Source organism: Cryptomeria japonica, chromosome 5, assembly GCF_030272615.1.
Source record: "Cryptomeria japonica chromosome 5, Sugi_1.0, whole genome shotgun sequence".
NCBI lineage: Eukaryota > Viridiplantae > Streptophyta > Pinopsida > Cupressales > Cupressaceae > Cryptomeria > Cryptomeria japonica.
In genome coordinates, this window is record NC_081409.1 from 35,464,548 (window position 1) to 35,482,691 (window position 18,144).

General features: G+C 38.0%; 1 protein-coding gene across 10 annotated transcripts in view; it reads right to left on the bottom strand.

The window, feature by feature from the left end:
- The window catches only part of LOC131057423 (protein NUCLEOLAR FACTOR 1-like), a 362,090-nt gene that overhangs the window by 47,565 nt on the left and 296,381 nt on the right, over positions 1-18,144 (bottom strand). For all 10 annotated transcript variants that reach the window (XM_059221122.1, XM_059221116.1, XM_059221119.1 and 7 more), the window contains one exon: positions 13,628-13,699. In XM_059221122.1, the coding sequence (XP_059077105.1) occupies positions 13,628-13,699 (72 nt within the window). The remainder of the gene's footprint in view (positions 1-13,627; positions 13,700-18,144) is intronic.

Consider the following 18,144-nt stretch of genomic DNA (forward strand, 5'->3'; position numbering starts at 1 on the left):
TCCCCATATAAAATGAATCAAAGATTTTATCAACTGAAGGAAGTGATTTCATACCTCTTTCTAAACTTTGATGGTCATTGAGAAACCTTTCGTTGACGTGGCTAAAATCGTATTGCTACAACTCTCTCTGGTCAACGCATAATAGAATGATTCTTGCTGAGTATCATATCCTCTCTTGTGTAAGGAATCCCTAATGCTGTTTTAATTGATCATGAGGACAACCTCAAGGTTCCAAATGTCAGGTCATGATTGCGGGATAACTCAGTGGTTTGATGTGTTTTGCTGGGAGCACAAGGGGCCTTACGTTTGCAACAAGCTGATCTGCATCTAAAATGATGCTACGTTTCTCAAGGTGGAGAAATAAAGAAAATAAGGGTTTAGGAGACCTAAAATTAACAAGACTGGTGTACGAGTAGATGGATTCAACATAACCAATCCTTGCTTGGCCAGAATAACTCACAACCTCACAAGAACGATGCAATCTTCAAGGGGACTTAAAGATTTTTAGACTGCAGGTGCATGCTCAAACACCCAATTTTGGTGCAGCTTAGACGGACACCTGCAATTGAACTAAGCACGATTTTAAAGGCTCAAACTAACCATACATAGGGATACACAATCAGTAAATCCCCAACGGTATGAACCCGAATCCATCAAATACCTGCACACCAAAAGGATCTATATAAACCCGCTGAAGGGAACCATGCAAACAAAAGAAAACCAAGATAACAAACACCATACTTCAACGTTCATATATTGATTTTGGTTGTCATTACAACAATTTTTGCAACAGTTGTACTCTATTCTTAACTACTAAATTCTAACCTTCTACAAAAACTCTAACCTGTTCTAGTTGTCTGACTCTAAAAATCTAACCCTTTACAATGAGAGGCAACCTGCCTTTTATCGATTTTACAATTTGAATCGAGGCCAGGATTGACTGCACCCAAAAGCCCTGATCTGGCTTCTAGAATTTGGCAGCTTTAACCCATGCCGATTCAATCCTCAATTATTCCTGTCAACCACATTCTCAACTACCTACAACTGTTTGGCTTTAATCTGGTCAATCGGGTAGTTGGACATAACTAATTTGTGTCCCTTTGTTTTGAATACATTAGTGTTGACGTGTCTAAAGTCGCATTGCTGCAAACTCCATACGATCAATGCAGAATAGAATAAACCTGCTGAGTATCTTATCCTCTCTTGAGATAAGGAAATCCCTAGTGCTATTTTCTACATTTGATCAAAGGGGATAACCTCAAGGTTTCGTTTGTTAGGTCTTGACTGCGGGATTGCTTAGTGGTTTGATGTGTTTTTGTTGGAAACACAAGGGGGACTTACGGTGAAATAGGCAATTGCTGGATGAGTTCCCCGAAACTTTAATGGTCTTGCTTATCAAATGGTTTAAGTCGAGTCGATACTATTTTTAGCAGGACTGCAGATTCTCTTGGTAAAAAAAGGGGGAAAAGGAGGGATAGAGAGAGAGAGAGAGCTACAGAAAATATAAATTTTAACTAAGATAGCAGATTTAGTAAACAAACAGACACCTCCAAATAACTAAATTAAGCATTACCAGCCATTTAAGCACAATACTTGCATCAATCTAGTGCGATCTTCAAGGGAAAATTGAATTTTCATGCTATTAAATACAACATCAGAACTTTGATATTCATTCAGTGAGCATTCAATAACCGAACTAAGCATATGAAAGGTTCAGATTAACCATACAAAAGGAAAGACAATCAGCCATTCCCTAATGGTATGAACAGCGAGGATTCTTTTGGATGTTTACTTAGAAAATGCTATATAAAGGAAAGAAACATAACTGAAAATTCTAAATTAATGAAGAAGGAGATCATGCACTCACAGGGAAACTTGAAACAGTCTTAACTTTGCATTAAATCCTGTAAATTTCGCCAGAGCTTCAGCAACAATCCAAAAACTTCTTACAAAATGAGGGAAAACCAGTCCCTTAAATAGGCTTCAAAAATGGACGAATGGCCAAGATCTAATCTAAACAAGAGGCCCAGATTCATCCATAAAACATGGCTGCTCATACCCATTAATGGGAGGCAAATATCAGCAACTACCCCAAAGGGAGTAATAACTACCCAAAAAGGTAATTAGAACTTATCCAAAATAATCCAAAAAGGTGCATACACATAAAGTTTTACATTTAGTTGACTTGGAAGTCAAACATGACCCTTTGGCCAAAAAGTGCACTTATCAAAATTAAAAAAGGAAAAAACACTTTAGGAGAGCACTTTTTCTTTTTCAGCTTCACACCCCTTTTCCAGGAATTCATCCTCACCGTGCAAATATTCTTGCCAAAGGTCCTGACCTGCTGTACGTTCCTCATGAACATATTCCTGGAACCTGAGGCACAATTGGAATAGCAAACTGAATGGAGGCATAGGAGGATGGCGAATTTTATACTGCATGCCTTCAAGGTATTGGTCTATGTGCTTCAAACCATCCTTCCAGCTGGAACAATTACGCTCGAAGCACAACATGTCTGATTGGAATTGACCAGCAAAACTTAGGTCCTTAGCGGAATAGGTGATCCTATCCGTCCCTAGTGTTTCCTCCCAGTCCGGCTCTATCACTTCATCGGACAGGGCATTTTGCCATCCCGAGACCATTGATCGGAGGATCATTTTGCCGAGTTCTTGCATGGTGTTCAGAATTGTCTAGCATGCATCGTGTTCTTTATCAATGATTTCTCTTGTGTCATTCTTCATGGTGATAGTCCAGTACCATTCCTTAAGAGTGCTGATGTTATAAGGATCTACGATGGTGGATAATGTAGGAATCTGTGCATGGGTCCAGAAGAGAGCTCTCATGAGGGGAAGAGTAGTGGCAGCCACTTCATGCATTCTAAGGGATTCCCTCTTTACCTCTAATAGCCGGACTAGGGTGGCCTCTCGATGGTGAGCCATCTCTTTTACTTCTTCGAGGATTCGTTCTCCCCTCCCTTTGATGCCTTGTATCCATTCTCTGACGGGCCTCGCAGGTATCCCGTACTCCTTCAAATTCTGTTGTGGTCCTCTGTGCCAAGGCCATTGGGGGAATGTGGGATTCAGAAGCATTGTGCAATGGTCTCAGGAGTTGATCGATGTATCCCTCGGCCTGCTCGGCACGAGCTTGATACATGTCCTTTTCAGCTGTTATCTCTTCAAGTTGCCTGAGCATGTTCTGTACTGAATACTTGAATTCCTCTTTTTCCTGTTCCTTAGTGGCTCGTCCGATGGGGACGGTTGTGATGCTATAATCTGCCAGTGTGATCTGATCTACTGGCTTGTCTACAAGCGAGGTGGCGATGTGAAGAGTACGGTTCCTTTGCTCATCTTTGGTCATCCTGGAATATGCCTTGGGCTTTTTCTTCCCCTTGGCTTTAGCTTGATCTATACATGAGAAGATGTCCTCCAAATAGATGGGTGGCTTTGTGGCGGCTTTGTGTTGAGCTCGAGCAATTAACCATTCCTGAGGTACAGTTTGGGCTGATGCTATGGTTAAATTTTCACTCCGTTCTTTAATGTTTTCAACCATCTCATCACAAATTTGTAGCTGCTCGGTTACGGGAGGAGTGGAGGAGGTGTCAAGCTCTTTGCTTGCAGCAGAGTTTTCTCCTACCTCACTGAACAATCGTCTGGTGCCTTCGTGTGATGGTAGCTCTTCAGTCTTTTCAAGCTCGCGGGTCTCCTCTGTCTTTTGCTTTCCTTCAATAGTAGAATCATCTTTGGCAGTGTTATGGAGCAGCAATTCATGGCGACTTTGTTGGGTGGGTTCATGTACTTTGATCTCCTGAATGGATGGAATCTCTCCTTCCTCAACTTGGTTACCCGGCTCGGCTGATTTAATGACTTTTAGCTCGGTGTCTAGCATGTCGGGTGCGGGAGGATCATCAACTCCAAATGCATCGATGTCACTCTGGGAAGGAGCAGGTATATAATCCAATTCTACTACATCGTCGGACGAACTGGGGTCCTTTGATGATGAAGTGACCTTTGGCGTCCTAATGGGAATCTTCTCCCTTCTTGTTCTCTTGGATGTCCGAGTTCCTCTGCTGGCTTTAGCCTTCTTCCTTTTCTCAGGCTTTTCAATTTCTTCCCTAGGTGCATTGGAAGTTCCCTCATCTTCGGAGGACTGAGAATCAAGGCTACCCATTAAGTGGTAAGTGAACTGGATTCCTTCATGAATTAGTCGCTCAATCTGCTGATCCCTCATCTTCGGAGGACTGAGAATCAAGGCTACCCATTAAGTGGTAAGTGAACTGGACTCCTTCATGAATTAGTCGCTCAATCTGCTGATGCAACCATTGGTCTGTATATCTTGCTGGGGCTGCCATGACTACCTCAAAATCAATGATCGGGTCCTGCGACAAATCAACACCCGACAGAAGATGCCTTACTGCCTCAAATTCCCGGACCTATAGGCAACTTCCTGAATCTGTGAGTTGATCTGGGACCCGACGATATTCATAGAGTCGCATTTGCTGCACACTCAACCTAGAATATTCACGCCTTCGGACCTCATAGTCATCAGAGCAGTTTTTCCAATAATCTTCAACTAACTCCTTTGCTCTATACCGCCTGCCATAGGCTCTCTTTGCCAGATTGTCGTGATCAAAGCATTTCCTTGGAAAATGCTCCTATAGGCCATTGGAGGCCATCTCTGCGAATGATTCCTTTGCTTGGGTGGGGGTCTTTAGATGGACATCCTGGTTGCCTATAATCATGAGGAACGCGAATCCAACCTGCTTGCTGTCTCTGAGTAAGATGTCGGCTGGACGTGACTACCTTGCGACCTCCATAAGAACTAACTTGTCAGTTGGGTACCTTGGAAGCTGGAGAGGGGCACCATCAAAGCCAGCTATCCGGATATAGGAGAACCTTGGGAACTGGATGAACCAGGCTCCATATCTCTGTACTAGAATAGTAGCTTGCTCCGAGAGCCTTATGTGTAATCCTCCCTGCATAAGCCTGACCAAGCGCATAGTGAAGGCGTCATTGACGCGCTCATACTGGCCAACTACATAAGTCGGGCTGTTCTTTTCTCTTTGAGCTATATCCTGATAGTGAAGCTGTGGGTAACAATCGTATACCTTTACCTGATTAGGTCCATTCCCAACTTCACCTTTCATTATTAAACCTGACAGTGGCTGGTTCCTGGCGAACATGTAGACCAAATAAGAGGTCATAGTGAAGTACTTCTTTGTCTCGAGTTCAATTAGCTGAGTGTGGATGTTGTCGCTTATAATCTGGGCCCAGTCAAACTTGGACTTCCCAGCAAAGACTTTCTCTATGAAGTAAAACATCCACTCTTCAAAGTAGTTGGATTTGGGGAGTCCCATGACCCTGCTGAGCAATGTAACCATGTCCCCATGCTCATTGTGAAAGTCACTTCTCGGGGTCTTTTCCCCAATTCTGACACTTGGAGGTCTTCTCTCCTTGTACCACTCTTCATTGATCAGTGTTCTGCATCTGGCAGGATTCATATCATACGCCCCCTGCGCCTCATCTATAGTTGTTGCTATAGGGTTGTTTGGGAAGGGAATGTCAAATGCGTCGCCAATGGCCTCAAGAGTGAAGTTAGCGAGGGTCATGTTCTTGAGGAGCACCAATCTGGTACCTGGCTGGTAATGTCGGGCAGCCTCTACTACTAACTCATAGTTTTGCACTGCTGGGGGAAATCCTGATGCTTGGGCGATGCCACTTTCCATCATCTGCCTAGGCCTGTCGTAGGCATTAGGGGAGAAGACTCGGCTCCTGAAATCTTGGATATCGATATGGCCTAGGTCAGTATCATCGACATTATCCCAGACACTTTGAACTTTTGACTCCCTCAATCCCCCTCTTTGATACTCGTACTTCATCCTTTTGACTCGGCAAGGGATATCTGATTTGGATGCTCGCGATGTCTCAGTTGTAGCAGGCATCTTTGATGATGCTACCGCTGATTTAGGCATTTATCCTGCACAGTCGGATGCGGATTACGAGGCAATATAAAGGAAGTAAGGCAAGTTAGATAAAGGGTATACCAGCATTCAAAAACTGAATTAGAACAACAACATGATCTTGTTAGTTAAAAGCTTGATTGATTTAAACCCAAGTGTTTATGAAGCTTTCGATTGTGGATTTACACTTAAGCACTTTCAGGATCAATTTTCAAAATGGACAAAGCTTGAGAAATTTTCCTAAGTTTGAAAATGCAATTTCTGGGTTAAATCTTAGGAGTAAATTCTGATTTCGATTGCTTTGCATGACGCCTTATAAACGGAAAAATGCGATTCTCAAGATTTAAGCATTTTAATAAATTTTCTGCACACACATCTATCCAATTTGCAAATACTTCAAAAGATTGAGAGAGGTAAAGCGTACTTACCTGGCGAAAATGAATGGCGAGAATTTGCACGATTTGCAAATTGGAATGAGAGGCTTCTGCAATTTTGAATTTCAACGGTCAACTTTCTAATTCAAATTTTCGTGGCTGCGGTTTGAAAAGAAGTTGCAGTTTTAAATTTTAGACTTAGCGATTTACCTTGGGCGATTTGCAAGTTTAACCTGGGTAACCTAGTTGAAACGTGATTCTGAAGAGGGGATGCGGATGGCAAACTTCGGTGAATCGGAGAGTTTTGAAGACCATTTAAAACTTTAACCTTCTTTCGCATTTACCCTAAATCGCGATTTTTGGCACTCTTAGGCGTTTTGCCAATTTAAACACTTCGCACTTTCACCCTAAAATGAGATTTTCGGAGCTATGAGGGTTTTTGAAAATTTTCGCGTGGTTTGACTTCCTTTGCCAACCTCGCAACCTTCGAAGAAATCGCGATTTTTGGGAGTTGGGTGCGGTTTGCAAAACTTCAGCGTTTTTGACAATTTTGCAAACATTTTACCTTTTCCACGCTTTTTACCTTCACGTGATTTTCGGTTTTCTTGACTTCTACGATTTTTAGCTAAGTTCAGACCTTTTGACAATTTTGTCAACTTCGGCGACTTCCGGTGTTTTGCCAATTTTGCAATCTAAGTGCTTTCAGTGAATTTCGGACCTTTTCCAACTTTTGCCAATTTTCGGACCTTTTTGGTCATTTGCAAACTTTCTTCTTTTTGGCGTTTCAGCCTTAAGGTCCGAATTTCAGCCCTTTTGGCCATTTTGTCAACTTTTTCATTTTCTGGCATTTCACTTCAAGGGTCCGAATTTCGGCCCTTTTGGCCTTTTTGCCAACTTTTCCAATATTTCGGACCTTTTGTGAGTTGTCAACTTTCTTAATTTTTTGACATTTCGGCCTTAAGGGTAATGGTGGTGACAATAACACACAACACCTTCCTCCATGTTGTTGGTACCAAGTAGCAATCTCTCCATGTATTATCGCACTTGAGCTACCAATTGGATTATGTATGGATCACCAAAGCTTGATTGTATAGGGTAATGGTGGTGACAATATTCCGTGTTTGTTTGCATACTTGACCACAACCTCATTGTATCCTGACCTCTTTGCAACCATAAAGCATTTTTCCATTAATATAGGTCGTACCTTTGGGCCTTCTCCATCCTTCTCAACAAAATCGGGCCATACTACTTCCTTCTCACTTTCTCCTTCAACGATCTCTTCATCCATTTCATGGCTTACGTATCTAGTTCGTTTGCTCGAATAGGGAGCACAAATTATCCAAGAGCCATCATAAAATCTTGTGTAATTGGTGGCCTGCACATAAAAGTAATTTAATGATAATTTGTTGTAGTTATAGCAATTACCTCAATCTCTTGAGCTATAGGTTGCTCCTCCATTATTACTCTAGGCTAGTTAACAAGTTCCTTATTGTAGGTTATGCAGTCCACCATATAAATTGCAATTGGGATCTTTATTCTCTCCTTATATGGTTTTAGTTTTGAGCCATTGATATTGTCCCTTAGAGTGTCGTCCAAGTTCTCCAACTTGATGGCTCCATTATCATAGACTTCTTGGATTTTAAAGGGACCGAGCCATCTCACATTGAACGTCCTTGGTTTAATTTCGTTATAGCTGTTATATTTTAAAACCAACTATCTAGGTTGGAAGTTCATTCTTCTGAGATGCTTGTCAATGCTTTCTTTGTTTTTGTATCGTTCCGGTTACCCCATGCAAGCACCTTCGTTCGTCAAGCTTATTCAATACAAGGAGTCGTTCTTCGAACTCTTTGTATTGCCGAGTCGATTTTCCATGACAATTCTCAAACTCAAAACCATGTATTCAATGGAGACTACTAATTCTTGGTCGTAGATCAATTGAAATGGTGCCCCATCATCACCTTGTATGTCATTTGGTGCCCACAATACAACTAGTATTTTCTCCTCCCAGTCTACTTCAATGCTACATGACTTATGAAAGGTCGAGACAAGCACTTTGTTCATCAACCTGACCTAACCAATTTCTCTCAGATAGTACGAACTTGATAGGTTATGAAAGATATGGAACTCTGTCATCATTAGGCTGGTGATGTGGTTCACAAAGTGTCCTCACCAAGGGATGTTGTACTTGGTGACAATTTGTTTATAGATGAACCTTGTTGTATTGACTATTGTGTTGTACGAAAGATATGGAACTCTGCCATCATTAGGTTAGTGACATGCTTCACAAAGTGTCCTCCCCAATTACTAGTAATTTGAATGGGGATGTCGTACCTGGTTACAATTTGTTTATAGATCAACCTTGTTGTATTGATTGTTATGTTGTTTGAAAGTACTTTGGCCTCTTCCCATTTAGTCAAGTATTCCATGACTACAAAAATGTATCTGCATCTTTATAACTGGCTAACCTTGAGTGGACCAATGGCATCGAGTATCCACCTTTCTAGGAGTTCATGCAGTTGCGATGGGAATAATGGCATGTAGTCTCTTTTCAAAGGTTTTCCAACCCTTTGACATGTATCGTCTCCCACCACCCACTCCAGGGCATTTGTGTGTAATATTATCCACCACAAACCCACCAACAAAACTTTTTGGGTTGTGCCATTTGGTCCCATATGCCCTCCAATAAGGCCTTCGTGTGATTCCTTAAGTACTCTTGGTACCTCTTCTTGCACGACACATTGCCTTGGGATATGGTTAAACTTCATTTTATATAATAATTCATTAATGAGATGGATGGTTTTACTCTTGAGGGTTAGCTTCCCTATCTCTCCTACTGGCATCTCCTTCTAAAAGGTTGAGGTGGATAAATATTCTCTGACTATTCTCGTAGCATGCTACAATTTGAAACAAATGGGAATCTAGGAAGTCTTCATTCACTCTCTCAAGTTCTTCACTCGCCATAATTCTTCAGTTCATTGAACACATGTTTTGAGGGGCTTCCATCTATATGACCACTCTTAAATTGTTAGGGTCGATCTTCAGTCCAACTTTACAAACCATGTAGCCCAATAGTTTGCATTGTGGTACCATGAATTGACACTTCTTTGGATTCACCACCAACCGTGTTGTTCTTTCCTTGAGTGCTTTCAAATGAGTCTCCTGATCACTATGGGAGAGGACCTAGTAGTTGAACCCATGCTTGTTGATTTAATACCCATACTTGTTGATTTGGTGTCCATTTTTTTTGACAATATTGCACCAATAGTTATGACTTTAAAGTTGTTATTTCTATGATGACTACCCATAATTAAATGAAATGTACCCTTGGTTGTAAAAAGCAACCAACCATGTGATGCCACACTAGCTGCACAAGTATGGGGGCCCCTTTTGCACAACTATTTGGTCTCACTTTTTTTGGGGTTGTTTTGGACACCTTGGCAAAAAGCATGCCGATGTAGCATCATATTTAATGATATGACCCTGAAACCTTAATTATAAGCAGAGGACTTGCCAAGTAAGCTGCTATAAAAATTTGGGAGTGACTTGAAATTTCCATGTAGGATTTTAAGAAGCCCAAAGTTAGGGTGCGCAACTATTGGGTCCTATCCCCTACAAATTGACCAGCTGTCCAAAAACACTTTGAAGTTTCCAACTGACATTATGTCAAAGATTTGTAGTATTATCCTTTGAAAAGTTGTCAGAGCATTGCACAAACCAAACGATATCCGATTGTATGCATAAACCCCATCTTCTACGAAAAACATAGTCTTCATCCTATCCTCCTCGGTTATGCTTATCTAATTATACTCGAAAAATCTGTCTATGAACAAGTAGATCTTGTGACCCACAACCTCTTTGAGAATAGAGTTAGTTGCAATCAAGGTAGAACACTTCATAGTCTTCCATTTGCTAATGTAAAAGCCTATTGTGACAGCTTGTTTCATCCTCAAAGCAATTTTGGAGGTCTAAGACACCTTCATCATTTGATTCCATGAATCTTCTTTCTTCTTCCATTCTGAATTCTCCTCTTTTTGACTCCGAATCAAAGGATGCCATTTCTTTGCTTACCACCTGAATTCTCAAATTGATGTGCATATTCCCATTGTTCTCTATGGAGAGGGTGTTTCGTTTCCAATTAGGGTATGCCTTTGTCACAATCACCCATCCTCTCCCAAGTAATGTATGCTGTCTTCTCCAATGGAATGACCACAAAATTCAACAAGAACTAATGTTCCCAATGGCTTAATACCATGCTCGTGGGTGCCTACTACATAGAATGTCGGTAACCAAAGGGTTGGCTTCCGAGGCACTTCCATATATCTTTAGGTAGTATGTTGACTCTCAAGCCTCCATATATAAAGTAAGTACCAAAGGTTAGGGTACAAGCCTATGGGTAACTATGACTGCTACATATATAATGTACAATTCCTCAAAAAAATTCCTAGGACATCTCCAAAAAAAATATAATTTTTCATTGGATACAAACACAAATTATAAACAATGTAGAAGTGACTGTCAACAAAGGATCTGTCATAACCCCTCTTTGGACATTGGATTATGGTGATTAAATAAATACGATAATTAAAACATTTATTAATTAACATTTAATAATATGGGAAAATCGTCTCATTTATGAGACTTCACAATTTTCCTCTAAAGTGAGAGGGTTGTCATAACCCCACATCTAGTGACGTGTGATGTCCCCGTATTGTCAAATAATAATAATAATTTATATCTGAATGGGCTTATGCACCAATTATTTAATTATGAGTTATTTGTTCATTCAAATTAAAGATTTGAATGAACCTCTTAATAGTAAACTGATTATTATCAATTTTATTAAATAACATCTTCATATTTAAATTAAAGATTATATAGTAATTAAATTATGAAGTAAATCCAATTGAGAGCAATAATAACAAATATATGTTAAAAACATATATATTAGGACTGACTTAAAAGATTACCACCAATCAATGATAATTACAGATACACCAGCCCAACTTACTTTTGGGAAGGTGTCAATTTATCAACTATCAAGTTAAGGATGATTTCTTAATTGTGAGTTTGGGCTGTTCGAAATCTCAAAGGTAAGAATTATGATACATAGATCTTTATGTGTGCCATTTTCCACCTCCATCTTGCTGTTTTGCATTTTCCGTTAGCCCTTGTCATGTCCCCATTCAAGACCTAAAGACAATAATAGTCGATATACAATTAAATAAGTTTTAATTAAAGATTTAAACTTATTGACGGCTAGTCATACTCTTATATATGATAATCATACTAATATCATCACCTCACAACAACTATACTCCCTATCAACAGTGATGGAATAAATAAGATATATAGAGCTAATGAAGACTTGACTCAGCAATCAAACTACAACCTTTGATTCATCTATTTGCCAATCTTAACAATTATGATTGATACTATATTCAAGTGAAAATATAGGAGCTGATTAAGGTGATGAAGTCAAAAGAGCATAGTTGGCACTAACTTGCATAGTTGCCACCCCAGCGATGAAGTTCCACATGGAGTCTGATAACCAACCGATATAATTGTTTGTATTACACCGCTGATGATAACCAAGACTATTGATTAAGAAAAGAGTGATTACGTTAATTGTTAAGTAAAAAGCGATTTTATAATTATGGATTGCAATGCACTAGTTAATATGAAATTAGCGGTCAAAAGGAGATTATATTGATCTTAAATCTTTAAGTAATGAGAAGAAGGGAGAAGACAATTATCGACAACAATTACCTTAAGGCGGTCAAACATACGATTTGCTATGGAAAGGTGCGCTATGAAGGAAGAGTAATCATTGACAAGGGATATGACTATTCACCATAAGTTGCAACTGTTCCGTGCAAAGGATATTTAAAGAAGATTGAATTCATTCCGCCAAGGGGGGAGAAGGAGAATGAAGAAGGAAAACGGAATCTATCATTATGAAGGGTGTGAATCTATCATAAGGAGAATAATATATACTTGAAGAAACATCAATAAAACAAAGCGTGAAATCAACACTGCTACAAAAGCCTTAGCAACATTGATCAGATGATTTTGAAGCCGACTTACATAGTCATATGATAGTTGACCAACAACGCGGGCAGTATAAGTAATAGGAGTTACAACGTATGCCAGCTAACAACAAACCTCAAGGTAATTCATGACACGGATTCGTTGACTCCTTTAGAGGACAAAAAGATTATCATGGTTAGAAATAGGATATATAATGATGGTAACGTTTTGATTGATGAAGGAAGCAATGGTTATAAATAACGATAAGTAATTAAGATTGCTTAACATCAATTCAATGGAAGGACATTATGATGCTGTTAACATAATATCATACTATTAATAAAATATAATACTATTAATGCAGCAGCTATACGGACTGGTAAAGTATGAATATATGGGACTGTTAATTCTGCTTGGTATTAAGAATATAATTAACACTAGTAATAAATCTGACTTTGTTAATATTAACACTGCTAACATAACCTAATATGTGTCTAATATGAATGTTAATATATGAAACCCCATAACATTCTTACGCAGAATTAATAATGGCATAAATTTATATAAAAATAATAATATAATTATAATAATAATAAAATTATGATTATTATCATAGTTTATAAGAACTGCTCTGAATTACAATGTATATTACAATACTATTTAAAATAAGTAATAATATAATTATAGAGAATAATATAATGGTTGTAATTATTATAATATTTTATAAGGGATGTTCTCTAGTTGAATATATATATTAATGTTAATTGAAAATAAATAACAAATAATAAATATACTTATATAAATATATATATATATATATAGTAATTGAATGAGTAAGTAAATATAAGATTATAAATCAGATGGAATTATTAATTTGATATCAACTAGAAGGTTATGTTTCTCTGTTATGACTATCAGTATCTTAAGAAATGTGATGTTTAAGATAGTTTTGTCTCCTAATCATTTTGGTTTGTGTCATAAGTACATTGATATGGATGAATTATGGTTAAAACAAGACTAAACCTAGTAGGGGACATTACAGGATCACTCTAAATGGGGTCATGACACTCAGCATTCAGCAAGCATCTTTCTGAGTAGTAGTCACCAACAATAAAAGATGTTTCTTCTGTTGCAACACAGCATTTTCCGTCAGAAACATTACTTGCATCTTAATAATGTAAAGAATATTGACTTGCATTCAATATATGTTTTCCATATAATGTTTTGAGTCTTTTGACCACTTTAATATTGTTAGAGTGCCTGTACTAACCTTTTTAGTGAAAAATTCAAATCGCTTATCATCAACATCTAAGACTGAATTGGAATAGAAACGCTCATAAACCTGCAACATAATAGATAATCATGACCAATTAAGAAATCTCAAAACATCAATAAGGGATTAAAAATTGGCATTTCACTTTTTCACAGATTTTGCACTAAATAAGAACCAAATAAACTAGGTGTTTGTTTACAGAATAACTAAATCATGGATTTCCTATCTAAATAAAAACTGTGTAAGGTAGCATCATTGATAGGAAAGATTCCATATGCGTCATGCAATGAAATAACCCTAAGGCCCAAAAGACCCTCAAAGAACAAAATAAACACTTGATATGTAAACAGAAACCTCGTTGCTCCATGAATCATTTCAAAAAGATGCAGAAACTTAGAAAAATGTTATCATAAAATACTTATAGAAGGCATAAAATGGCAGAAAAACTTATTCCCGCTTGTTGCATTAATGACCTTTGCATAAATTCAATACATTCTTTGCATTATTTTAATTAATCATGAGGGAATCAACCTCGTGAACTGATACAATGAAAAATCACAAAACATACATACAAAATAGGTTGTCAAGTATCACAAACATCTATACAAAGTTACAAACAAGTTGTTAAGTATGTCTGCTTAGATGATCCAAGTTAATAGTACTTTTGACAATGAAAGAGAGAAAGGTAAAAAATATTATTATCCATGTATAACAAAAATAGGTCTATGGGGTGTGAAATTACAATCTGTTATGAAAGAGAATTAAAAAAGTAAAAAGACCCAATGTTATGAAAAGTAACTAAATACAAATAACAAAAGAAAAGATCTTAATATATGCAGCTAAAGTCTAATAATAATGGTCCTACTATAGAGAGACTTCAATAAGATTATCATAAAATTAGGCATCTATTCCTGCAAAAAGAATATTGTCAGACCAACTTCAGCATGCAAAACATTTGACTAAACTAGACATCAGATCCTTGTCCTATCAAGTTTGTTTGGAGGATATTTGGAAGATTGCTTTCAAAAGGAAACAAGGTTTGTGTGAACCATTGGTACTTCCATTTAATTTACGTAGTGCACCAACTGCATTTATCACTGTGGTGAATGATGTTTTCAGACCTTGCATTGATATATCTGTCAGTGAATCTAGATGATATTTTGGTTGTCACTGTTTCATTACTACTTGGAAAAAAACATCCAATTTATTTAGAATAAGTCTTGCAAGTGTTGAAAGAGAAAAACCTTTTGTTCAATGTGAATTACAAAATAATGACTGGTCTCTTCATGCCATGTGGTTGGAAAAGAACTAAGGGTGGACACAGCAAAAGTTGAGGCTTTCAAAAATCGGCCTAAGTTTGGATGTCCCATCAAGAGCAGGAAATTTGTTGGAGATATATAGTGCATGATGAAGATTTTATCAGTTCTCCCTCATTACAGAATATCTACATGCTGTTGCAGCAATCAGTAATTAAAATAAGAAATCACCCATGCACCACTACATTATCTTCCTAGTTTGCAGCAGTGATGTGAATTGAAATCAATGCAAACGAGCATGCTATGTGGGGATTTTGGTGCAAAGAGGTAAGCCAATTTGTCATCATTTGGAAACAATTTCTTTTGCAACAAGAGCTATCCTGTATACATTAAAGAAATGTATGTATTAGTTTAAGCAATTAAGAAATGGAAGCATTATTTGTTAGACAAAGAAATTATTGTTCATATTGGCCAAAAACCTCTCCAATATTTGCGGGCACAAAATAACATGTCCAACAGTACTAAAAGAGTAGAGGAATGTCCCAGCCAGACATTCCTAAGGACAAGGATCACATCATTACAGACACATCAAAAAGAACAACCAGTGATGGTTACTCCACCAAAGTCCGAATTCTGAGAGGCAAAAGTTGGCAAGATTAATTTGCAAAACATGCATAATGATTTGGATGGCTAACAATCAAACCAATGGATGCCATTCATTAATGTCATTCCCATCCACACTCAGGGGGGTGCCAATTGACTGGTTCATAGATGCAACACTGACAGAAAAATGTTCATGGGAAAGATTGTCTAAGGCCTTTAAGAAAAGAATTCAAACTTGTAAATTCCCATACTTGTATTGCATAGATGTTTGAGGTATTTCAGTATGTCTGTGGTAACATGTACTTCCTTTCTAAACTTCTTATGAACATAATTCCTCACATGTTTGATTTAGAGCTCATTGTAACATTATAATATAGAACATTATATACAGACTTCACAATCAATGCAACAGTATATCAATGAATATCATTTATTTACTAACAGCAAATACAAAGGATGTACACTCCCGACCTTATAACAACAAATTTGATGCACACAGCTGAAAGATTAATAAATGGAGTGACCAAATGGACTTTTACTGGCATGCTGTAGGTGACCAGGTGTAGTGAAAAGCCCGATTTCAAAATCACTTGTCCTTCCTCGGTAATATGCAGCCCTGTTTGTGCTTTGATTTTATTTTGTTTTTGGAAAAATATTATCTCCTTTCTTCTCCTTAGCCTTCTATACACTTCAGCGGAACTTTTTGAGAAAGAATTATAAAATCACTTTTTAAAATGTTCATTTTTTTCCCTTGTGAAAGAGACTATAATATTTACTTTATTTTATTGTTATTGACACCATTGAAATTCAAGTAAAATTAACTATTCAACTTATAATTATAATTAATTAAATACAAGTTTCTCAAAAATATTAATTTAGACAACTTAATTTAACTAATTAAATTATTTTCTCTCTCAATGCCTGGCATTATAGTTCTCCTTCCCAAAGATTGCTTGTCCCCAAGCAATTTGAACTTGTATACCAGTGAAAGTTCTTAAAAATGAACCATAGCCGATAAATCTTGCTATTGCAAAGAAAACCACGCTAAAGAGCTCTAGGTCCAATGAAGATCCAGGGTTAAATCCTCTCTCAAGTAATTCAACCACATCACTATCATAGTTGTGCTCCTTAAGGAGATCATAATCATCATCACCATCAAGAACATCATCATTTGCAATCACTCAAAGTCGAGATCAATCTCACTGAGGTCAAATGGCTGGTCTTCCTCAACAGTACCTAATTTTGTCCAAATAGAAGAAATTTTGGCAATTGAAAGTAAAAAAAAAACAATGATTAAAATTTATAATTATAATTGAGTGTTTCAAAACTCTAATCTTGAGCTTCTTTTAAATTCATGCAATGGTTGGGGTGAATGAACACCATGTCATTCATCTGTGGTTTTTTTGGTCGGTAATAATATATTTTTTTTAATTATGTAAAAAAATATAGATTTTACGTTAATTACATGTATTAACCAAAAGGGACTGGTGACTGCCTCAAAAAACCAATACCAATTTCCTATCAACCAAAGACTCAGAACACCAAGCTACCCCATAGCGCCGCATACAGAACATGTATACCATTACATAGATAGAACAACCCTACCACCCATATCTTCCCTACCTATATTCCTGTAAACCTATCACATACACGAGGGAGCAATAGAGCCAAGCTCCTAAATTTCAAAAGAGAAAAATTCAAAACACCTAGAAACTGGAACCAAAAATTCTACCTAGAGACATGAAGAAGACGGAGCATCCTCCATTACTCTGCATTCGGAATTCCCATGTCATTCTCCAACCGCTTCCCCTTCGCCACCCTACCATGCCTCTACCCGCATTTTCTTTTGCCTCAAACAACACCATCCGTAGCCACCATTGCACCACCCAACATAGCTTCCCGTTGCCTGAGGTAAGATTTCAGAGAATCCCACCCAATGAGAGCCTCTATCCGTCTTTCATCCCAATTGCACTATGTTGGCCATCGAATAAATGGGACCAGTTCATAAACCTCCACTGCCATGGGGTCTTCAATCCCTTCCACTTACATCAAAACATGCCCTAGGAACCGCCCACTCCAGAATGGAATTCAGCCTACCAACCATTCATCTTCCAAAATTGAACGCACAACCCATTTGACATTTTTTGTTGTGTCATCCAATTCTAAACCCCATGCAACCACCATCAGGACTATGTCCATATTGGATTGATACCTATGCTTCGCCTGTAGAAAGACTTCACCTGGTAGTGTTCCATCAACTGCACAAAGTCCTCATCACCAAATTTGAACAACCCTTTCAGTCTTTTCTCTGAAGCCAGACCAAAAAAAGATGCCTGGGACCAAGAAGTAATCAAAGGGAAATTTGCCTCCATAATCTCTGCCACACAGATAAAAAGAAAAGCAAAAAATCAACACTTTGTGAGGAAAGACACTCCTCATCTGCTTTTATCGCCACTTCAAGACCTCTCGTCCCATCAATCCTTTGCCCTTGCCATCTAAGAAATGTTGCAATCATACCACATCAAGTTGAGGATGTTAGTCATCGAGGGTGATCATACGAAAAAATCCTTGACTCTCACCTCACCTATATCATGAAACTTTAATGACCACTTCAATAGGGAATCGACTTCCTGATTTCACGTCGAATGTGGCCAA